General features: G+C 42.6%; 6 protein-coding genes across 14 annotated transcripts; 2 read left to right on the forward strand and 4 right to left on the reverse strand.

Annotated features, from left to right (window-relative positions):
• Positions 1 to 1064: 1064 nt before the first annotated feature.
• LOC132788799 (proline-rich protein 36) lies at positions 1065 to 10641 on the reverse strand. 8 transcript variants are annotated; one of them, XM_060796390.1, is made up of 11 exons: positions 10311 to 10641; positions 10058 to 10252; positions 9840 to 9998; positions 9445 to 9777; positions 9232 to 9381; positions 8878 to 9153; positions 6502 to 8799; positions 5176 to 6450; positions 5001 to 5093; positions 1711 to 4940; positions 1065 to 1642 (listed from the first exon to the last, which is right to left on the reverse strand). In XM_060796390.1, the coding sequence occupies exons 1-11, from the start codon at positions 10363 to 10365 to the stop codon at positions 1307 to 1309; spliced, it is 8400 nt and encodes a 2799-aa protein (XP_060652373.1). In that variant the 5' UTR covers positions 10366 to 10641; the 3' UTR covers positions 1065 to 1306. The 8 variants fall into 8 exon arrangements, with proteins under 8 accessions (XP_060652373.1, XP_060652374.1, XP_060652377.1 ...); XM_060796391.1 differs by having other exon boundaries at positions 5176 to 6231; positions 6301 to 8799; XM_060796392.1 differs by having other exon boundaries at positions 1502 to 1642; positions 1711 to 1756; positions 1882 to 4940; positions 5176 to 8799.
• A 1684-nt stretch (positions 10642 to 12325) lies between these two features.
• Positions 12326 to 13347, forward strand: LOC132787992 (protein transport protein Sec61 subunit beta). Its single transcript, XM_060795266.1, is given in 4 exon segments — positions 12326 to 12486; positions 12550 to 12750; positions 12752 to 12765; positions 12828 to 13347. Coding segments are annotated over 4 exon segments (306 nt in total). The 5' UTR covers positions 12326 to 12483; the 3' UTR covers positions 12916 to 13347.
• On the reverse strand, positions 13012 to 14876 carry LOC132787990 (rRNA N6-adenosine-methyltransferase ZCCHC4). Its single transcript, XM_060795264.1, has 3 exons — positions 14419 to 14876; positions 14165 to 14359; positions 13012 to 14109 (listed from the first exon to the last, which is right to left on the reverse strand). The coding sequence occupies exons 1-3, from the start codon at positions 14799 to 14801 to the stop codon at positions 13365 to 13367; spliced, it is 1323 nt and encodes a 440-aa protein (XP_060651247.1). The 5' UTR covers positions 14802 to 14876; the 3' UTR covers positions 13012 to 13364.
• Positions 14877 to 14947: 71 nt separating this feature from the next.
• Positions 14948 to 16277, forward strand: LOC132787991 (complement component 1 Q subcomponent-binding protein, mitochondrial). Its single transcript, XM_060795265.1, has 2 exons — positions 14948 to 15259; positions 15415 to 16277. The coding sequence occupies exons 1-2, from the start codon at positions 15046 to 15048 to the stop codon at positions 15999 to 16001; spliced, it is 801 nt and encodes a 266-aa protein (XP_060651248.1). The 5' UTR covers positions 14948 to 15045; the 3' UTR covers positions 16002 to 16277.
• A 370-nt stretch (positions 16278 to 16647) lies between these two features.
• LOC132787993 (TP53-regulated inhibitor of apoptosis 1-like) lies at positions 16648 to 17429 on the reverse strand. Its single transcript, XM_060795267.1, has 2 exons — positions 17173 to 17429; positions 16648 to 17096 (listed from the first exon to the last, which is right to left on the reverse strand). The coding sequence occupies exons 1-2, from the start codon at positions 17317 to 17319 to the stop codon at positions 16977 to 16979; spliced, it is 267 nt and encodes an 88-aa protein (XP_060651250.1). The 5' UTR covers positions 17320 to 17429; the 3' UTR covers positions 16648 to 16976.
• A 136-nt stretch (positions 17430 to 17565) lies between these two features.
• On the reverse strand, positions 17566 to 21109 carry LOC132787989 (eukaryotic translation initiation factor 3 subunit C). Of its 2 annotated transcripts, none has more exons than XM_060795261.1 (3): positions 21002 to 21109; positions 20626 to 20745; positions 17566 to 20552 (listed from the first exon to the last, which is right to left on the reverse strand). In XM_060795261.1, exons 2-3 carry the CDS (start codon positions 20716 to 20718, stop codon positions 17928 to 17930), a joined length of 2718 nt encoding a protein of 905 aa, XP_060651244.1. In that variant the 5' UTR covers positions 20719 to 20745; positions 21002 to 21109; the 3' UTR covers positions 17566 to 17927. The 2 variants fall into 2 exon arrangements, with proteins under 2 accessions (XP_060651244.1, XP_060651245.1); XM_060795262.1 differs by lacking the exon at positions 21002 to 21109 and adding an exon at positions 20911 to 20971.
• Positions 21110 to 21359: the final 250 nt, after the last annotated feature.

The following is a 21359-nucleotide window of genomic DNA, read 5'->3' on the forward strand; positions in this document are numbered from 1 at the left end:
GACACTGAATAACTCACAGATCGGGCTCGATGGCAAGGTGCAGAATCATCCTGAAAAATGGGTTCTTCTTCTTCTTCACTTATGGATTCAATGCTAGGCACGACTCCACTTAAAATTATTTCTTTGTATTTTTCTGCATTGACCATACCCTGAACCATTAAAATTGATTCAGTTTTATATTTGGATATGCATCCCCATACCATAACGTACGGTGAATGCCTTACTGTGGCTATGCAGCAATTTTCAGAAAACCGTTACCCACGTCTACGGCGCACCTTGAGAATTCCATCAGATCCAATGAGATTAAATTTGGACTCATCTGAAAATAGCACTCTTGACCAATCAGAATCAGTCCAATTTGAAGAAAGAATTGGGCATTAAGTCGTTGGATTGGCCAGAAAACAGTCCAGACCTTAGTCCAATCGAGAATGTTGGGGCCTATATGGGGGCCAAAATAAGAAAGCGAAAGCCCAAAACTATGGAGGAGCTAAAACAAATTATAGAAAAGTATGGATACACGATATAACGAAGGAATATTTGGATTCCATTTACGATTCTATGCCCCATAGGGTAAAATCTGTAATTAAGGCCAAAGGCGGCATTTCTAAGTATTAAGCTAAATTAAAAAAATATGTCTAATGTTAAATTGCCTAGATTTACATTTTTTTTATAGTTAGTATGGTGTTCAATTGGAAAAAAATAGTTTTTGTTGAATTTTTTCATTATTATTACTTTTATGATTTTTTTCATTAAGTTTGCCATAATAGTGAAAAGTCGTTAAAACTAGGGTGAAACCAAAAGCAACATTTTTTTTAATATTAAAAGCAAATTTAAAATAAAAATTGGTATGCACTTTTATTAACATACCATCAATTAACTTGTTAAAAAAAAAATTGGGCGAATCCGAAATCATATAATGAAACCACAGGCCCTGAAAGTTACAAATTCGTAACCCTTAAAAGTGCGGCTTTTTTTGTGGCGCTGACTGTAGCTAACAACTCAATAGCATTAAAAGTAATTTCTCTATTCCTCAGTGCAAAAACTTTAAATAGTAAGAAGTCGCTTTTGTAGCGTATTACATTTTTATTCAAAAAATAACGCCAATTCGAGAACATATAAAAAAAAAATTCTTCATTATTCACATAACATATTTTATATCTCTTATGACGTTTCCTTTTTTATAATTTAAGCATAACACTCCTCTCTGTGTTTGGTTGTCTCCATAAAAATCAGCCAATAAATATTGAGCTAAAGGGTAATCGTAAAGTAACTTAAAATACTTTTTTGTCCATGGTGAAATTAGATTTTAAGCTAAGATTTCAACATCATCAATCTCGCCCTTGATCTCTGCATCCTCCGGCACGCCAACGCCATCTGGCAAGATGCATTCCTCCGGCTGTGACAGCACTTGGTTGACGATGTATAGATTACGATTAGAGGCACCCACATTAGTTGATGCTGCATGTTGTGTACTTGATGGCGTTGCATTTTCGAGAGTCCTCTGAGGCATCTGCAATTTGTTTGCTGTCCGTGAATATGTTTTCTGTCTGGAAGATGGCTGGAAAGACACCGTATTGGCAGAAGACACTCTCTTAGACACACGACTAGGTCCACCTCCAGCTCCTGCTGTCGGCGCAGATGGCTGAAATTTTTGAAATGGATCGATTAACAACATTGCATCATTGAGGTTTGGCTGAAATTCTAGCTTACCTTAATGCTGGCTGCTGTTGGTGGCGTTTGTTGTTGCTGGGGATTCCTGGGAGTAGAAGATGGTGAGACCAGCGAATGTCTTGGTTTTTTATATTCATAACCAATGACGTTTCTAGACTGATCGTAAATGGCTCGACTATAATTATCTGCTGGATCACCAGGTTGACTTACCACCTCAGCTGCAACCGCTGAGCTTGAAGGCTTCTTACTGCCACTGGTTACCTGTGGGGTGGCAGCTGGTGTCGATGCTAGCGTAACAGGAGGGCGCAGATTTGGTATTGGCACTGAGACATTATCCACAATTGCATTTAGATGATAGCCATAGTTCTCCAACAGCTTAGTGCCCACTTCCACGTCAATTGGCTGCAAGGTGCTTTTCCTCACAAAACTTTCAACGACGCGTTGGCGCTCCAACACCGTCATCGATATGACAGACTTCGTTATATTTTGAAGCATTAGATCAAAGAGTTGGATGCGTGTCTGTAGCTCCACTCGCTGTTTGTCCCCTGGACAAATGGGTGGCATATGCAAAAGATTTGCTAAGGGATCGACAGCAGCAGTTGAAGGCGTATTTACAACAGGTGGTGAGCTGGACAGATTTGGTGCAACGGCTGCAGCGGTGGGATTCGTTTTCTTGGTCAAGATGGCACTACGCGGCAGCGAGAGCGAAAGGGGTTTAGTCAAGCGTTCAATGAGACCCGAGGCTGGAGATGAAGCTGCAGCTGGTGATGGAGCCGGCTTGGGAGCGCTGGTAGCAATAGGAGCAAGAGCAGGCACGGCAGCGGGTGCAAGAACAGGTCCGGGAGGTGCAGAGGGGACAACAGGCGGTGCTGCAACAGCAACTGGTTCTGATATTTGCACGGATTGCACCACACACGGCTGTCCCTCCTTGCCCGCCATCTGCTCAAGCTTGGCGCGCACCTTTTGCGGTATGTTCTTATCTTGCTTCGAGAAGATCTTTGTTGAGATGACCATGTACTGCGGCAACTCCAGCACGGGCACTTCGGCCTTATGATGCAAGCGTGTCGGATCAATGGCCTGCATTGGCCCATTTAAATTGGGGCAACAAAAATCCAATCCCACCTGTCCGTAGGAGCGCTTATAGCGTGAAGGATACAAAAATGAAAACATTTTCGTTGTGCCAAATGTGGACACATCATCAGTGGAGCTGCTCGCGGAGGGCACTTCTGCTACGCTGCCACTGCTATTCACAACATTGTCGTTGTTGTGCGCCGGCATCGTTATTGGGATGGAAGAGCTGCTCACTGGCGTCACTGGATCACTAACTGTACGTGGTATGGGCGCGACCACTTGCAGGGGAGCTTCTAGACGATCAGCTGGCAGTAAGCGTATCACTTCTTGCAGCTGCTGCTCCTCCACTGTTTCTTCCTCTGTCTTGACTTCCACCAGAGGCAGCGGCAAAACATTTGTAGACAAATTTGGCTGGCGATGCAATGCTGGTAAAGAAGGCGGCACTGTTGGTAAGGAAGGCGGCAATGTTGGTAAAGAAGAGGCTGCAGACAACAATTGGGGCAATACTGGAGGTGCTGCTATCGTCGCATGTGTTGCCTCGACTGGAGCAGTTGCTGGTGTGGCAATCGCTTGTGAAGGTGTCTCCATTTGTTGCAGCTGTTTTTCAATTGTTGCTTGCTGTTGCTTCATCCAGTTGTTAACCACTCGACGATTGAGACGCACTCGTAAACGACGTGCTTTTCGAAGCGCTGGCAGTTTGACAATAGGCTTCGCTCGAAGGGGAAGAGGCTGAAGAGCAGAAGGCTGCATCACACTCTGGCTGACAGACGATGCAGCTGTAATGCGCACAGGGAAGGCAATTGATGTCGTCGATGGTTTCTCCGGTTGTTGCTTGGCACGCTTAACTATTGGAGCCTCTGCTCCAGATACAGCTGGAAGCTTTCGCTTGCGTCCTTGGGGCTTCTCATGCTGCTGCTGCTGCTGTTGCTGCTTTTGCTTCTTTGGTGGCTGTGTCTGCTCCACTAGATGTAGCCGATTAGTTTGCAGCTCCTTTTGTATCTTCTCCTGCTGTAGCTGTTGCAGCCGCTGCTGGTGCTTCAATGCTTGCTGAGTCACATCAGTGGTCACTTTCTGACCCTTCTTCGGCTGTCGTTGCGGTTCGCTACTTGTTGCCTGCGAGATTGTGGACGCTTTGGGAGCACGAGGAGTGCGCTTGGTGCGATCGCCAGATGATTCTCGGGAGGTTGAGGTGACGACACGATCAACAGATGATTCAGCTAGAGAACGAGCCACACTTAAGTCGCGCTTTTGGGGCGGTTTTTTTGGCATACGTTTCGCTGGTCCTTTAACTAGTTCAACTGCAGCTGGGGATAAAGCTGGTGAAGATGTTGATCTTGCTGGTCCAGCTGTTGCTTTTTCTAGCTGCTGTCGTACTTCCTCCAAATCTTTAGTTTTGGCTTTGCCAACCGATTTTTTGGGTTCCTTTTGCAGTGGGCGCTTCTTTTCTTGTTTTGCAATAGTCAAAGTTGCTGCAGCTGCTGCCACATTTGCTTGACTACTAGTGGAGGGTTCAGTAGGCAGTGGATCCGCATCAAATATTTTGCTAAGCATTGATTTTCGTTGCGGCTTTTCAGCCTTCTTCTTTGTTTCAATTTGCGGCAAAGACTTTTTGCCGAGCAATGGCAATGTTGCGCTCTTTTCCTCCAGTGGCACAACTGTCTTCACGGGCTGAATACTTCGCTTATCTGCCTCCGATTTGCGTGGCTTATTTGCCGGCAAGGATTTGCCATCACCCTTACTTACTGTTGACGATTGCATCGCCTTTGACAACATCTTCTTGACAGTCTCCGCCTGTGTCAGTTTCTTTTTGGGTTGTGTAATGGCGTCTGGCACCACAGATACAGATATGTTGATTCCACTGGAGGTTGCTGCAGGAGATGTTGATGCAACGCGTTTGAAAGGCTCATTGGATGTGCCAACAGTAGTCTTGGTAATAACTACAGAGCTGCTTAACGTGGGTGTCTCATCGCCACCCAGCAACGATGATAATGTGGATTTCGAAGGCGATGTGAACGCTTCCGGTTTCGTGTTCAGCACAGGAGACACTTTCTTTGGAGAAACAAATGATGAGCCTTTTACTTGATGCAAAGCAGTTGCCGGAGATGACTTTGGTTTGTCTCTCGCTTTAATTTCCACCTTGCGGCGTTTCTCTGCAGGGGGCGTGCTCTGCTCATAAGCATTAAACGGTCTTCGCATAACTATGGATTTGAAAAATAACTAAATATTCCACAACATGTTTACTTCATTGATTAACTAACCTGATTTTCCAGTAGATACTTTGCTATGTGATATAGTGGGCGGTGCCATTATTGTCTTCGCTTGCATCAAATGCTTCGTCTTTGAACCACCTACTGAAGAAAAAAAAAGTTATTATTAGAGAACGTGTATAATTGCTTCATGGAGAGATATTATATGATAGTAATAGCTATTAACCATCTGACTGGGAGACATCCGTTTGCGTGGAGCTCACACCATCATCGTTGTGGTCATGGACACCTGTTGTTTCCGTTACATTTGATTGATCAATTTGATCAGCTTCTGATTCCTTCATTTCAAGTTGATCTAATTCGGTTGTTTCCATCTCGGACTGAAGTGCATCTTGAACATTTGATTCGAGTTTTTTCTCATCAGTGGCGTCTTCAAATTGAGTTGTAATCATATCCTCATTATTATCAAGCTGTTGATCTATTAATTGCATTTGAGTTGTCTGCTCATCTAACTCCATAGCTTCAATGTCATCCTGTAATAGATTGTTCAACAAATTCTGCTCCAGCTGAGTTGCAATAAGAGCTTCTTTAGTTTCTGCATCCAATTTATCAGCTTTTGATGTGCCCTCACTAACGGCCTGTGAATTGTCAGTTCTATTAGCCATGTTGTCCTCCTGTTGCTCTAGGTTGAACATAATTTTTGATTTTTTCATCAAGACTCGCAACTTGCGCCCCGAATTTGTTGAGGAGTTGGTGCTTGGCGTGCTGGCAACCGATGAGCCAAAATTAACTGGGGTAGCTTTGCCATCGAGAAGCTGTGCTGCAGTTGCAGTCTCTACCGGGGTCTTGCTTTCTTTGACAGCTGCTCGTCGATTCTTGGGTCCTATTCGTGGCTTAGTTTTTGATTTCGCAATTTGAGAATCAACCAACAAAGTTGTTGTTTCTTTCGATGAGTTATTTTCACGATCTTTGGATTTCGTAGCTGCACGACTAGCTGACGCTTTGCGACCCTGTACTCTTTTGTCCTGCTCCTTACCCGTATTTGGTGCGGTTTCCTTTTCTCTTGATTTAAACCGTTGCGCTGCTGCTGGTGTACCTGCTCTGGAACGCGTCGTTCTACCTTCAGACTCTTGAATGTCAGTAATTTCTTTGGGCTTCAATTGTTTCATCATCGAGTCACTGGCGGTAGCAACTTGTGTGCCCTGCAAGTTCTTGACTAGTTCATCGGTTTCGCTGATCTGATTTTTCTCTTCTGGTAAGATGTTACTTTCTGCGATATTTTCTACGACAAATTTCAAATCTGTTAAAATATTGACAACTTTCAGGTTTTCTGCAGCATTTTGAGACATACCGAGGTGCCTGTCGCTTGACAACAGAATGTCAGCTTTTTTTGGTTGCCTCTTGATAATCAACGTTTTTCGATTCTTTTTGCCTGATGTCACTTTGCTTGCAACATTTTCTTGAAAATCAATCGATTCTAGATTTTCACTGGGAGTTTTACCTGTTGTCTGTTCTTGAGATGTTGAGGGCAAATCTAAAGGAATTGGCTTACCGCTAACATCCAAATTGGATTCTGAGTCTTCACTTTTTGTTTCCTTCGATGTTGACTTGGCACTTTTCGATTTTCGCTTCGTTTGAAGGGCTTTGTTTTCTGTTGCAGAATTCTCATTACTGCTATTTGGTTCAGGAGATTCTATATTAGTTTGGCTATCGTTTAATGGCTGTCCTTCAGTTGCGGATGTTGTTTGAGGTACTGTTTTAATATCCTCGTTATTGGAATCCAAAGTGAAATCATTTAACTGATTTTCTTCCGACATTTCTACTTTCCGCTTTCGAAAGCGTCCTTTCTTATTTCGAGATAAATTATCCTTCTGTTTATCAGTTGTGTTCGTCACCGGTTTTAAACTCGTTTCAGACTTCTTTTGCTTGGAGTTGCTCCGCTTGTGTTCCGTTGCGCTATCCCCAGAATCAACTTTGGTATCTTTGTTTTCTGCATCAAATTTATGGTCTTTGCTTTCAGTCAACATAGGACTTTCGCCAGCGGACAAATTGATTTCGCCTTTGGTAGTGCGTTTGCCACTGCGACTCCTGCGACCTGTTATGGTTTTGGAGCCATCTGAGCATTCCTTTTCGCACGTAATAATCGCCTTGGAAGCAGTTTTAATATCTTGTGTTGGCAAATTGTCAGCACAAAGTTCTGCTGCACCTAGATCTTCTGGAGCATTGGAAACTTCAGTTAAATTTCCTTCGTTACCTTGTGGTGTTATCAGCTGATTAACATCGTCCGTAACTTCCTGTTCGGATCTAATAATGACTTCCTCTACAATCTGATCTAACGATTCTCCTTCGCAAATTTTCGCCATTTCTTTAACTAATTCATCTGCCTCATGCATTTCGTTCAGCTCAATCTCCTCATGTGATTTTTCCATATTTTCTTCTGTCAGCTCAATGTTAGCACCCACATCAACTTGCTGCTCAGTTTCTTCAATAATTTTCGATGATTCTTCATTAATCGTATCCTTTGAAGTAATTTCTGGTACCTCTGGCATTTTAATCTCCTCATTAATTGATGTGACAGTTTCAATTGGTTCTTGTACGTCACCCGTTTCCTTATCGCATTCCTTAACACTATTAATTGTTGCCATTTCTAAAATATTAACAACTTCCTCCATAGGATTTTCGGTTTCCTGTAAATTCTCCAAATTTTCCTTTGCGATGGCGTCAATTTCTGATTTGCTATTGTCATTGGTATCTTTTAAATCTGTTTGCATTTCAGATCCCCTAATAAAATTCTCCATCACTGTAATGCTTTCAATTGCTGCTGTTAGGTTTTCCTCTGTTTTTTGAGTTTTTGAACTATTTTGATTTTTATCTGATCCAATAGAATTACAAATCTTTTCCTTGTCAGTTGTATCCACTTGTAATATTTCAATTTCTTGGGTTGCTTTTCCAAAATTGCTATTTTCATTTGTTATAACGATTTTATTTTCAGCATCCTTATGTTTCGGAAGTTCAGGAGAGACTGGTAGTTTTGATCGGCTCTTATCTATTCTTTTCTTTTTACGTGGCCTGCCTGGTTTCCTTTTTACTGGAGTTAACTCCAGTACCGCTTTCGAAGGTTGCAATTTTTCTTCCACAGGCTCCGTAACTGTCATCAATACGGGTTCCAAGACTGTCGGTAATACTGGTTCCATTACGTTTGCTGGTACTGGCTCCGTAATCGTTTTCAGTATTGGCTCTGTAACTGTCGTTGGTTCTGGTTCTGTAACTGGATCCGATGCTTTCATCAGTACTGGCTCCGGAGCTGACTCCAGCACTGACACTGGTTCTACAACATGTGTGTTATTTTTGCAGCCCTCGCTTATGTCGAGATCATTTTTGTCTGATTGTTTCTTTGGCGTCAGCGAAATAACTGACTTTTGCTCCTCCGTGGTGTCAGTTCGCTTCTTGGGTGGTCTTCCTCGCTTGCCTTTAGGAAACGGACCCTCGCTTATAGCGCGTCGCAGGTTCGTTCTACCTATGACTGCCTTATCCAAAGCTTCGTTCGAATAAGTGAGCTTGCGCACATGACTGACGAAGAATGATGAGCTTGTTGGTTGAGAGATCGATTTACTACGCGGCTTAGACCCGGAACGTTTCTCGAACTCAATGGAGCGCTCAGCATCAATGCTGCTTATCTGTTCGGCCAAATTAAGACTGAGGCGCTCCAATGTTTCATAGGTGAGATTATTGTCCACATAATCGGCAGGTGGCAAATTGTGCGAGTCGTCGCCGCCGCCGCCTTCGTCGTCGAAAAGACGACGTGGGTTTGTGATTGTGCTGCTCGAGGCTACTTCAAGTTGTTGCTCTCCTGCGAATGATTAAAGCGGAATATAATTGATAAGTGTGCCAGAGATAAATTGCATAAACGGCATTTGGCTAAACTTACCCCCGGCCATCGATTGGCCGATGTTTCCCGTGGAGGAGTCATTAACCTGTTGTGAGTCTGATTGATTTTGTTCATTGGCATACGATTTTTTTGTGGGAGAACGCGAGTGTTTGTGTCTTGAAGGCGGCGTTTCAGCGTCACTTAGATTATCTAAATACACTTTCAGACGCTCATTTTTGCCAATTGGCGTTAGTGGCTGCTGGTCACGCTCATGGTGTTGACGCGACTCCGGCGCTTGCTGGCTCTCGTCGTCGGAAACAACAGGTGACACAGTTTCTACACGGTTTGTGTGACGCACATTATAAATATATCAGAGGGTTGGCAGTATCAACTAACCGTTAAACACTAACTTACCCGCCACAGATGGTGTTGCGCTCGTGTCCGTTGATATGTCAATAATTTGTTTCGAGTCATCTTCCTCGTCGGAATCGTCATAACCGTAAAAATCCGATTCATATACATATGAAGAATCGCTATCCGAGTCGCAGGGTAAGTCTTGTAGATCTACAAATATATATACAAAACTATTCAAATTAATTGAACTTTAATAGAAGAATCCTAACGTACGCAGTGGATCCTCTTTGGGTTCATGTTTGGATGGCTTCAAGTCAGGTTTCTGTGCTTCAATTATGGTTACAGGTTTCTTGGTTTTATTGTCCTGCAGCTGATGGTTCGACGAGCTGCTGCTGCTGCTATTGCCATTAATGTTTGAGCCAGCAGCTCTTGCATTAAAAGGTGGCGAGGAGGCACTATGACTTTGCCCATATGTTTTCAGCACTTTATCAGGACTTTTCGATTTGACGGCACTTGTGACTTTGTGCAGACTTTGTGATTTTCTTGAACTACTGCTGCTTGCCTTCGACAACAGCAGTTTGTGACTGGAACCCATCAACACCTCACCTAAGATTGGAGAATCAATTGTATTGAAAGAGATGTTAATGAATGTTCTTTGCATCACATACCCAAATCATCTAGAGAGTCAAATGATTCCAATCGACCGCGTCTTTTGCTCCCATGGGCTTTGTGGGTTTGTCGATTAAACAATGCATCCAGAGCATCGTTGGAACCGCTTGACGATGAACTTGAATTATGTCGAGATCTATCCTTGACGTTTGTACTACCTATTTAGAAATAATTGGTATTAGTAATTCAATTGTAGAAATGCGAAAAATGTACATACTTTCATTAAGTAGCTCGTCCTCCATAAACTTGTCATCGAAAAGTTTTTGAAATATATCCGGATCGATGGAGGACGAACCACTGGTGTCCGATGAGATGCGTCTACCTTGCGAACGCGAAAGAGACGCTGATGAGCCCGCTTGGTTGTTTAATGACGCCGTCGTTGTCGTTGGCGTATCGCTGTTTGTGTTGATGCCTGCACCATAACAATGAAATTAGTAATTGCACACAGCTCACACATGCAAATAACATACCAGGCAACACCAAGTCTTTGTACTCATCGAGATATTCTATTTCTATATTCTCCATATCATTTAATTCATTAATATTTAAGTTAAGATTATTTTTTTTTTTGCAATGGCTTTAGTTCTTATAATAGGTTGGCGTCGTTCTCAGGATTAAATATCACGTTTAGCACCATAACAACGGTGCAACTAATTACGCATATGATGCACGTAAAACTGATGTAAATGTTTACATATGTAGCGGCTATATTACTCCTAATATACACCATACAATTGTAAATTAAATAAAAACTTCGCAAAAGCCGCAATACGAAAACTATAATTGATACAAAATACAATGTGGCCGCAACTGAGATTGCCAAATATGCTAATGAATAATCGGGAAAAATACTAACCAAAATTCTCTAATAATTCCAATTAAAACATTTGAAAAATCGGATATATATGGAATATTTGCAAAGGAAGAAGAAGATTACTTATCTGCTAATTAATATTTATTAAATTGAATAAATGTTACCCAATACGTATAATTTATTTATTTAATTTATATTCAATTACTGATGACATATCAGTTTATACTTCTGATTTACGTGCAACATCTTATAGCCTCTTTCCACCGCACGGTTTTCTTTGGTTTTCTTTGGTTTTTTCACGTTCAGGCCGAATGTTACGTTCGCCCCATGTAAAAACCCATAAGAAAAAAACGTCGGTTTTTCTACGTTCGCGAGCTACGTAGAAATAGCGAACGCACTTTTTGGGTAATTATGCGATATTTTGATCGATATGACAACGAAAAAGAACTCACCACTAACAAAACAGCTGACATTAAAGTGCGCCAAGGTATGAACATAGAAAAATAAAAATGTGATTTTGCTTTTTAAAGCAAATTGTTTATATTTTAGATGAGCCAAAAAACTCGCAAGCCGTCAATATCGTGGAGTGGCATCCACGAGGCTATGTTGTTCGAGTTAGGGGAGGAGAAATGTAGTGCCTTTTTGGCCAATCTACAAAGGCGCTCCACAAGGGTGCCAAACTCCTCCCTATTAATTCGAAAATTATCTTCAAAAAATGATTCGTTGTTTCCAGGAACATCGCGCTCTCAAAAACACCCATGCTGTTGCTGAAAAGTAAATGTATTTATGTAAATATTACATTGCTGCCAGCAAATCTACTTATGTACAAAGCCCCAAACTGATGGCGATTTCTTTACTATTGGCAATGGCCTATACTCTATACTCCGCTAATTTTCCCTCCACTTCGTCAAAATCCTCATAAAAATCCTGAAATTTAATAAAATTTTCCATTTTAAAATGCGCGTGCTGATTTTTGAATTGTTCGCCAACTCGTGTTTACATTTGAACAGCTGACATTTCAGAGCGGCCATATTGAGAATTTTACCGTTGCCCATATTTCTCGGTTCGTGCAGATGGAAACCCCGAAACGGGACTTTAAAAAACGTAGAAAAACTGAGTGAGGTGGAAAGAGGCTATTACAAAAATATTGTGAGATGATAACAATATATTAGCAATCTCAGAAATAATCAATAATATTAAATAGTCCTTATTAACATCACAATATAACATTTTTGGATATTTATCAATGAAATTTAAAATTTAAGAAAATAATGAAGTTATAAAATTTAAATAAATTATCGTCCGATAATTTTACGATAGATGTTATCGAATGAAAAAGGTAATCGAATGTACGCTGTCAAAGTGTTTAGCCAGTGTGAACAAAAATTATATATTCACGAAATATTTAAGACATACTAAAAGTATTTTCTTCTCAATATTAAGCGCGGTTTTAACTTGTTATACTTTATACACAATTATAATTATTGAAAATCTCCGCAAGTTGATTATAAAACTAATATTTGTTAAAATATTTTTATATATTATCAGAATATACACCTTTTCGGAAAGTTGCGCCTTTTATTGTTTGGGAAGTAAGTAATAAAGTGTAACCAGACTGTCAATTGCGGAACTGCCATTTTTTTGGTATATCATATTTGACACAAAATAGTGTGTAACACGAAGACCCGGTGACGTGGAACACGAACCCGACACGAAGAGAGAAGTGTCAAATTGATTTCAGCGCATTCAATACTTTCCAGGTCAGCACACAGAACTCACGAGCTTAGTGCATATTTTACTTTTAATTCACATTAAACATATAAATTAAAATGGTAAGTTACAACCTTTTATCTACAATTGAACAACTTCAATTAAGTTCTGCTAAATGATTTTAGCCTGCTCCTGCAAGTTCCACATCCGTTGGCAGCGGTTCACGCTCGCCCAGCAAACTGTCGGCGCCACGTAGCTCAGCCGCTGGCGGCGGCGGCGGCAGCACTTTGAAGCAACGCAAGACAACAACAACAACGGCGGCAAGGAGTCGTGCTCCCGGCGGCGCAGGCACTGGTGGCATGTGGCGTTTCTACACAGATGATTCCCCCCGGCATTAAAGTGTAAGTTGACAGGCTAACTAACATTTAATTACCGTGGCTAATTTCCTCCTCCCCTTCTGTAGTGGACCAGTTCCTGTTTTGGTCATGTCGCTGCTGTTCATCGCCTCAGTCTTCATGCTGCACATTTGGGGCAAATATAACCGTTCTTAGACACTTTCATCGTAGCAAATACAAAATACTTTCACCTCAACGAACGCAACGCAACGCGAACCACAAATTGTCGACGTCATCAGATTTCATATCACAACAGTGGCCCAAACAACAACAACAACATTGATACTGTTGTATCTGCATTCCGTTTGTTGAGGCATTTGGTGTTTTCCACTTGAAATTAATAATAATTGTCTAAGCTTAAGTTACCCCTCGTTAAACTGATAAACTAAAAAATTTTATACATCATAATTTTTCGGTCGAAATTTGCGATTTACTTCAAATTGCTGCAAAACAATTTTTTTTTGATTTTGTGGCATAGACATTAAAAATGCATTCCACAATTTATGGTGGACATGCTTCATGCTGATGTGTGTTAAGAACAAATGATTTTTTCGTATTAAAACAGTGTGTTTAAAAACCTAAACAAAACAGAGTTGTGTGTACTTTTAATGCTTTCGCAGTGCTATCGTTGTTTGGCCCATAAACTGGGATTCCTTAAAATAGCGTCCACGCTGTTTACAATTGCGTTCAGTGTGCTGTTTTTGGCCGCAAATCAGGCAACCGTGTGTATGTATTTTCCGCTTGTGCCGTAACTGCGACCAAGTTAGACAATTGCTTTCAACATGACCCCGATGGCCACACAGCCAACAGAGCTGCTTCGATTGATACAACTCGCAGTTGTGACCTTCGACTTGGCTGCAACGACGACAGCTTGGACAGTGTACATAGTTGGGTTTCACACACATATCACAGATAGTGCAGTGTCTGTAGGTTTGGCCATTCTGCGCACAACAATTGTCACAGCGATTACAGTGTACATTCTCCACTCCCGTAAATCGTTTGCAGCTCTCGCAGTACTTGTAACCTTCATCGATACGCAGCCGAAGCAGTTGCAGTGGAACGTTAGTGAAGACGCGCACGGGAGAGCCGTGGCAACGTCGGGAAGCTCCTATATTGGTGTAGCGTGTGTGGTTGGTGTAGTTGAGCTTGTAGTCGCAGACTTGAAGTTCTGGCATATCCTGCTTTATATAATTGGCCATGTAGTAGGGATAGACCCAAAAGATGGCCAATGGTGTTACTGGCAGGCCATTGATTTTATTATGCAGCCGCATCAGGGAGCGCAGAGTGTGAGCAATGAGCTCGGTGCGGCAGCCAAATGGAGGATCTGTTACAATTAAGACACGTTCATTTCTGCAAATATTCAGTAAAGTTACCATAAATTGGAAAACTAAAGGGTATGACTCACTGGTCACATTTAAGAAAGTCCTCGAAGGGTTGACGAGCGTAGAAAAAATGATTATTGCACATGTTATAGAGGCAGAACTCATTTGGACTCAGATAGCTGCCGAAGCGATCATCGAAGTCGAGCAGAAAACTTGCAATATTCTTGTTGCGCCGCAAATGAAAGTGGAGGCGTGGTGCGCCCATGCAGATAACTTTACTAAAGGGTAAATTTATAAGAAACTATGAAGTTAAGTGACACTTTTAGTTAAAACTTACCTGATCTCTAATGCTTGGCACTGATCTGCAAAGAAACGCAAAGCGTTCTCATCAAAGAAATATTGAGCGTGCACATCATCTTGTGAAAGCGCTACCAGGTGACTGGTGGGATCTAAATCATGTGTACAATTCGTCTTAGGATAAGCTAGGACTTTAGAGCAACGCGGCAATTGATTGCCATTCCAATCCAAACGATTCATGCGAAAATCACAAAGTTTTGGATTACGATGCGCAGAACAAGCGAAGAAACCATCTGCGGTTGTTTGACTTTGGCGATAGAATAGTACTGTGGGACCATGAGGGCAGCTGGGATGTTGTTCAGCTGAAGACGCGTCATCTTCCTCTGCTTCCACAAGGAGTTTTTCTTTGATGTTTTCATTCATTTGCTTTTTGTTTTGGTTTTCTAACTGACCAGCAGAACGCACATTTGTACGTAAAGAGCGTTACCAGCTGGCTAAAAAAATTACGTTTGTTGTACGTTGCCATCTGGCAACAAGAAATGTTATTAGATATATTTAGAAATCCGTACTACGGTCACATTCATTGCAAGTTGCAACACATACTGAAGAAGGCGGCAGCACATTTTCTTTTTTTGATTATTACAAATACTTCCTATTATATAACAAGATGAACAGCCTGAAGACCGCAACCCTTCGATTTGCCAGCCTAGCCAGCTCTGCAACTGGAGCCTTGGGCAAACGTGATTTCACCCGCAGCCTGTGGCACATGACCAAAAAGCCGGCGACGGTTGGGGGAACAGGAGGCGGCGACCACGTTACTGTGCTGAACGTGCACAAGCCAAGCATCAATTGCACCTGTGGTTGCAATGTGCACACAAAGGGTAAGCCATTAATTTACGTAAATAGCTGTTCCCTTAACAAGCACAGCTCAATGGGGCATGTTGTTCCACAATTACATAACCTCAAAAACGTGCTGCTGATGAAATCGCAGAACATGAATTAGAAATGCATTAATAATCGCTTTTCTTATGATTAGGTGAACGTGAATTGGTGGAATTCCTCACAGAGGAGATCATCGCTGAGCGTAAAGTGCAAAAGGGCAAAACTGTGCCCACCACTTTGGAAGGATTCAGCGTCAAATTGAGTGGAGCCGATGTCGAGTTGACCAAGCAAACGGATAAGGAGAAGGTAGTGGTCAGCTTCAATGTAAACCACACTGTGGACAGCGAGGAGGAACCCGAGATCAATCCCAATGCCGACAAGCCCGACTTGGGTGAAATGCGCAGCAAGCCGCAATTCGAAGTTGACATTATTCGTGGCAACTCGACATTGTCATTCACTTGCTCCTATTTACAAGGCGAGGCACAGGAAGGTGAATACAACGATGTCTTCTCCATCGACGAGTTGTCTATCTTTGAGGGCGAGTGGAACGACAAAGTTTACGCCGTTGCTGGTGATGTACTCGATGGTTATCTGTACGATCTGTTAATGAATCTGCTGGAGGAGAAGGGCATCAGCAATGAGTTTGCTGAAAAACTGTCCGATTTAGCCACCGCTCACGAGCACACATCGTACATTGGACTGCTGGAAAAACTCTCCAAGTTCACTGCTGGCGGAAAATAAAACGCTTGCCATCCGCATTTAATCTTAAGAGAAGAGTTTTGTAGATGTGTAAGACAACCCGCAAATTCGATGGCATTTTGACTGGAAACGTTTTTCATCGTTGGTGTTTTTAGTCCTTTTGCTCTCGGACTCCACTTTGCATACATACATATGTAGTTAATAAGTCCAAATGTGGAAACATATATGTTTATGTTTAAAAGAGTGAAAATACAACAGATTTTGTTCAAATAACTTGTATTTAAATACTTGTATAAACTTGTGTTCCACTAATTATAATTGGTTTTTCATTGTTCACCAGCGTGAGTTTCCAAAATTGGGTGTCGCTGCTCGGTTGGGTGGCAATGTTTGCGGACGCGTGTGTTCACCCAGTTTGGGATGAGGTCCAAAAGGTTCACCTGTGGCAAGTTCCAAATAAGCTGCAGAGGCAACCAGCAGGCACATCAAAAGCGAGAAAAGAAACTGCATGTTGATAATTGAAGCTTTACTTTGTCTATGTTTTGTTGCTGATTGCTTTAGCCTCTTTTATATTATTATATTAGCAAAGTCCCAGGCGGGGAAGCACCTGACCTCAAGGCTAGGGAAGTGATAAGAGAGATTCTCTGCAAATCATTCAAAATCCTCTCCGAAGCATACACTTTTATTTGAAGTATTTTTTTTTATTATTGTCGTCTATTAATCAAAAACATTTACTACAATATATGTATATACAAAACTTTGACCGTAACAATGTTTCAACTTAACAATAAATTTCTATTTCTATTACACATTTTGTGGCAACTCATTCTGACCTTTGGTTCTACATATTTTTTAGATTGTAGCAGAGTCGCTTCGTTGCTTGTGCCGACGACGCTGCTGCTGTTGATGATGGAATGAATCCTCGTTCCCAACCTGCTGCTGCTCAACGCTAATACAAATCTGAGGCTCGCTTGTTGTGATCGATGCAGTAATACTTGGCTATAAACTGAACGATGGCGGTCAACTTTTGCTTGGCTTGCTGCCGCTTCCACTTCCATTATTATTGTTGTCGTACTCAGTTGTCGTGGTGTAATCCGTTTCGACTTCGCGCAACTCGATTTTCTGCTCACGTATTGCACGCTGTGGATGGTTGATAAATGCGTTATGTGGTCGGTAATAATTGGCAAAGAACCCCTTCCTTGCCACTTCCACTCACCTTTACACACTCCTGATAGACCTTGAAAATGGGCGCACACACGGAGTCGTCTGTTTGTCCTTTTAGAAAGCGTTCGGAGAACCAGTTGTTGAAACATGCATCGTATTGTTTCTTTAGCTCGTTGCAGTCGTCGCCAATGCTATTCATTGTGTGTATTTTTGTAATTTTAATTAATAATTTGCCCCAACTTTGTTATTCAATAAGCCAACAGAAAATGTGCGCTGGCCGCAGATAGGCTGCCGATAGCATATCGATATATGAAACATCGAAAAGCGATAATTGACAAGAGTGCGCACTTTGCTTCGTTTATCGCTAGTATGCTGAGTACACTAAAAATTAATCGAAAATTAAAAATGTCAATATTTCAATCTCATTAATTTAGTCAAAAAGATGCTTGTTGTTTTCTTTGTTTTTGTTGTAGTTTCTTTTACAGTTTATTTTAATCATAGACTTTCGCACTTTAAGATTTAAGTTCACACAAAATGCATTTATCAATAGTTTTCTTCTTTTTAAGCATAATGAGCGTTAAAACAAATTCACAGTACAGCGAGTAATTGAAAATCGGTGCTGGAAGAGAATGCAGACCTCCGATTCAGCTTCAAAGATGACACTGAATCGGAGGCCTGGTCACAGTTATTGTTAGCAGTAGTTGTAATTCTCTTCGTCCATCTCAATTGCCATCTCAATTCCTGAGCCATTGCAATGGATTTGTTTGTGGGCTGCGGATGTTAGTGTGATTGATCGACGTGTGGCGTCTACTCTTCCTCGATGGTCTGTTGTTGCTGCTGTTGCTGCTGCTGTTGTTTGTGGTGTCCACCACGCGGACGACGACGCTGGCCACCCCAGTTGCCACCCTGGTTGTTCTGGTTGCGATTGTAGCCACGATCGCGATTACCCATATTGCCGCGCTGGAAGAAGTTGCCCTGCTTCATGTCGAACACCTTCTCGTTGACATCCACCAGATTGGTCACCTTGTCGACGAATTGCATAGCCAAAGCCTGTAGACGCGATGGCTCTGAACGATGCATGACAACCGTTTCGCTGGGATCATCCAAGCTGGCCATAAGCTCTTCATTAATGATCATTTTGCTGATGATCGAGTGCACCTTGGGCAATGGTAGATCGTACATTTGGGCTAATGAAGGTATACTGATGGAGGTGTACACGTTGGAGTACGTAAACAGATAAGTACGCAACGATTCCTCCTTGATGAATTTGACCAGCATTTCACGCACACGTTCCGATTCATAGAACAGATCCCATACCTTGGTGTTCATCTTCTTGTTCACAATAAAGTTGGCACAAGCCTGCCAATTTCCACAACGCATTGCCTTGGCAGCAGCGACGACATGTTCACGCATTGACTCTGGTGGTCCCACCAGAGATTGACGCTCTGAAGAACGCAACTGCTGGTAGAACGTTTTGCTGATCATGCGACGGCGTGCATCAAACTCGTGGGCAGCAATGTAGGGGATTTCGAGGAGCATCGCCGACACCAGATAGACGCATTCGAGCAGTTCGAGATTGATGTGCATATGGAATGGCATTTGACGTTGCTTCTCAATCTTCTCCTGCTCCGCAGAACGTTCGTGTTGACGCTGCGGCAAAAGACCCTGGGCGAGCAATTCCTTGGGCTTGCCGGTAACCATTAGATCGACGAGACAATGATGGGCATCCTTGACGTTCTCCTGTCGGAAGGCGCACAGACCCAAATTGGCCATCATGCGATTGTAGAGAATGCGTGTTGATGGATCCGCTGCATCAATGTTATCCTGCAGATGCGACATCAGCACCAGATCACGTGCCTGGAACCAATTGTCGTGCATTGCATGGTGATAGATGTGCGCCAATATGGCACGCGTACGTATGCGATCCGTGTCGTCCTTGGCATAAATGAACTTGCACAGCTTGTCCATCACCTCCACCGAGGAGGGAGCAGAACCTGCAGCTGGTTGCTCGCCACGCTTGCGCTTCAGCACCTCGGGATCAAACTTATAGTATAGATGTTCGATCTTCCGCAGATAGATGCGACAACGTTCGTTGTTGCTGCCGGAGCGTTCGAAGTATTGAACGACAAGTTCAATGGTCTTCACCACATTGATTTCGTCCTTAAGACGCGACACGTAATCGTTGGAATGCGGATCGCACTCCTTCAGCAGCTTGGTGAACTCATCGTCCAATCGCTCAACGGCAGCCAAAGGACAACCGCGAATGAAATACGGTGCAGCGCTGTATTCCTCGTGCTCTTCAGCAACGCTTTCGTTCATGTTGATATCAGGATTGGCGAGCAGCAATTTCAGCATGCTTTGCATCACCTCCAGCAACAGTGCCCAATGCTCCAGCTTCATGGGCTCCGAAATCTTTTGATTGTAATCGAAGATGGCCGAAATGATGTTAAAGTGAATCTTGACACTAATTGGTGTACCCAGCTCATGCTGCTCGGAGATGTCGCGCAGCTCGAACAACAAATCTATTTGCAGGCGACGATCAGTGCGTTTCTTGCCACGGGCAGACATAATCTCGACGAGTTTTGCCAGCACCAGAGGAATGTCGATTTCGGCATCCTTTTCAAACATTTTTGGCTTCTCAACAACATTGCCCTTGACAACGGTCTCCCATTCGCCATCCTCATCATCTTCGGCACGTTTACGTACCTTGTGCTTCTGCTCCTTGCGCTTGTCCTTGCGTTTATCATCGTCCTTATCCTCCTTTTCGGTGGTGCGCTTCAAGAAACGCTCACGCATGTTCTGGTATTGATTCTCATCCTCGGACGACTCCGTCTCCGATTCGGTGTCGGAGTCCCAGTCAATTGAATCATCCGAATCATCATCGTCATCGGCAATCGCCTTCGACGGCGCCGTCTTGGCAGCCTTGGGCTGATCGGGCAGCTTACCGGTGCCAACAACACCAGCATCGCTGTCGGCGCCATCGCGATCCGCATCACTGTCGTGTGCGTCACCGTCGCCCTCCTCGACATCGCTTTCCTGATCGGGTGCTTCACGGAAACGCGCCAAATCATCCTCGAAATCCTTGATATACTTGCGCACCTTTTGACGTAGTGTGCCCAGCGATTTCGAGTTGTTCTTCGAGAGATTTTTGCGACCCTCGCGATCCTCCCACACTTCGTTGATGAAATCCTCTAGTTCGGCAAGACAGCGAATGTAGAAGCGCGGCGTAATACCGTTCTCCTCCTTCGAGATGACCGGCAACGCCTTTGTGTAGGCGCGCGTCAAGTCCTCGAAGCTGCTTAGCGTATTCGGTATATCTTTGATCTTCTTGTGGTTGCGTATCGTCTTAATGATGCCTGTTAGGTTTTCATATCGCTTCTCCTTGGTGGAGCGCACCACACGTTTTACCTCCTCCTCGTCGTCACTGAATTGCTGTGCCACAAAAGAGAATTGCAGTTAATTATTGGATCTGAGCAATATTGGTAAGGAAAATTTTTGCACTCACAAAGTTGGCGGCTTTGTTGTAGTTCTGCAACTGAACCTCCTCCTCGCTGGACTCGGATTCCGAGTCTGAACCGTTGGCAAAGAAACGTGACATGTTTTTTACTTCTGCTTATGCCGTTTTCTATAAAAATGAAAATATATTAAAACGTATACAAATTATTAACTGATTTCATTAGTTTCGGGGGGCTGTGTCACTTGGTGGTTGAGGTTATGTGCAAGCGGCCAACATGGCGTTTGCAAAATATTGACCGCACAAATTCGTCACTATATTATGATGTATCCGTACACTAGACACTTGGAACACATGCAGAGCAGGTTGCACTATCAAGTAGCAACAACTTCCTATTGTATTTGCCACGCTTTTAACAATAACTTACAATTATTACAGCAAAACGATGTCATTCACAAGACATCAAAGAAAAGAGGAAGCATTTAGCAGAGTTGGAGAAACATCGATAACACAATCGAAATATCGATGTTTCTATCACTTTTTTAAACTTTGATTTTTTTTTTTGGCTAAATTGACAATAATTTTTACACATATAGATGTTTTTATACAAGTTGTAATATAATTTCATTCAAAACTATTTTCGTACCTATAAATATTTGGAATATTGAAACGATGGTCACACTCAAAAATATGTTTCACTTATCGATATGTCTGTTTGTTTGGCTAATTTGTAGTCCTATATTATAAGAGACAGGTCTGCCAATCCCTTTTTTTTTTGATTAGAA

Source organism: Drosophila nasuta, chromosome 3 (assembly GCF_023558535.2).
Source record: "Drosophila nasuta strain 15112-1781.00 chromosome 3, ASM2355853v1, whole genome shotgun sequence".
NCBI classification, from domain to species: Eukaryota; Metazoa; Arthropoda; class Insecta; order Diptera; family Drosophilidae; genus Drosophila; species Drosophila nasuta.

What these genes read in the sequence shown, in the direction of transcription:
- LOC132788799 (XM_060796388.1), bottom strand. Translation starts at nt 10,365, where the DNA reads ATGGAGAATATAGAAATAGAATATCTCGATGAGTACAAAGACTTGGTG. An exon ending in CGCAACACCATCTGTGGCGG is followed by an intron (nt 9,154 to 9,231) that starts GTAAGTTAGTGT and finishes CAAACCGTGTAG; the next exon opens with AAACTGTGTCACCTGTTGTT. An exon ending in CGGCCAATCGATGGCCGGGG is followed by an intron (nt 8,800 to 8,877) that starts GTAAGTTTAGCC and finishes AATCATTCGCAG; the next exon opens with GAGAGCAACAACTTGAAGTA.
- LOC132787990 (XM_060795264.1), bottom strand. Translation starts at nt 14,801, where the DNA reads ATGAATGAAAACATCAAAGAAAAACTCCTTGTGGAAGCAGAGGAAGAT. An exon ending in TGCCAAGCATTAGAGATCAG is followed by an intron (nt 14,360 to 14,418) that starts GTAAGTTTTAAC and finishes TTTACCCTTTAG; the next exon opens with TAAAGTTATCTGCATGGGCG. An exon ending in GACTTTCTTAAATGTGACCA is followed by an intron (nt 14,110 to 14,164) that starts GTGAGTCATACC and finishes GAATATTTGCAG; the next exon opens with AAATGAACGTGTCTTAATTG.
- LOC132787991 (XM_060795265.1), top strand. Translation starts at nt 15,046, where the DNA reads ATGAACAGCCTGAAGACCGCAACCCTTCGATTTGCCAGCCTAGCCAGC. An exon ending in TTGCAATGTGCACACAAAGG is followed by an intron (nt 15,260 to 15,414) that starts GTAAGCCATTAA and finishes TCTTATGATTAG; the next exon opens with GTGAACGTGAATTGGTGGAA.
- LOC132787993 (XM_060795267.1), bottom strand. Translation starts at nt 17,319, where the DNA reads ATGAATAGCATTGGCGACGACTGCAACGAGCTAAAGAAACAATACGAT. An exon ending in TCTATCAGGAGTGTGTAAAG is followed by an intron (nt 17,097 to 17,172) that starts GTGAGTGGAAGT and finishes AACCATCCACAG; the next exon opens with CGTGCAATACGTGAGCAGAA.
- LOC132787989 (XM_060795261.1), bottom strand. Translation starts at nt 20,718, where the DNA reads ATGTCACGTTTCTTTGCCAACGGTTCAGACTCGGAATCCGAGTCCAGC. An exon ending in ACAACAAAGCCGCCAACTTT is followed by an intron (nt 20,553 to 20,625) that starts GTGAGTGCAAAA and finishes TTTGTGGCACAG; the next exon opens with CAATTCAGTGACGACGAGGA.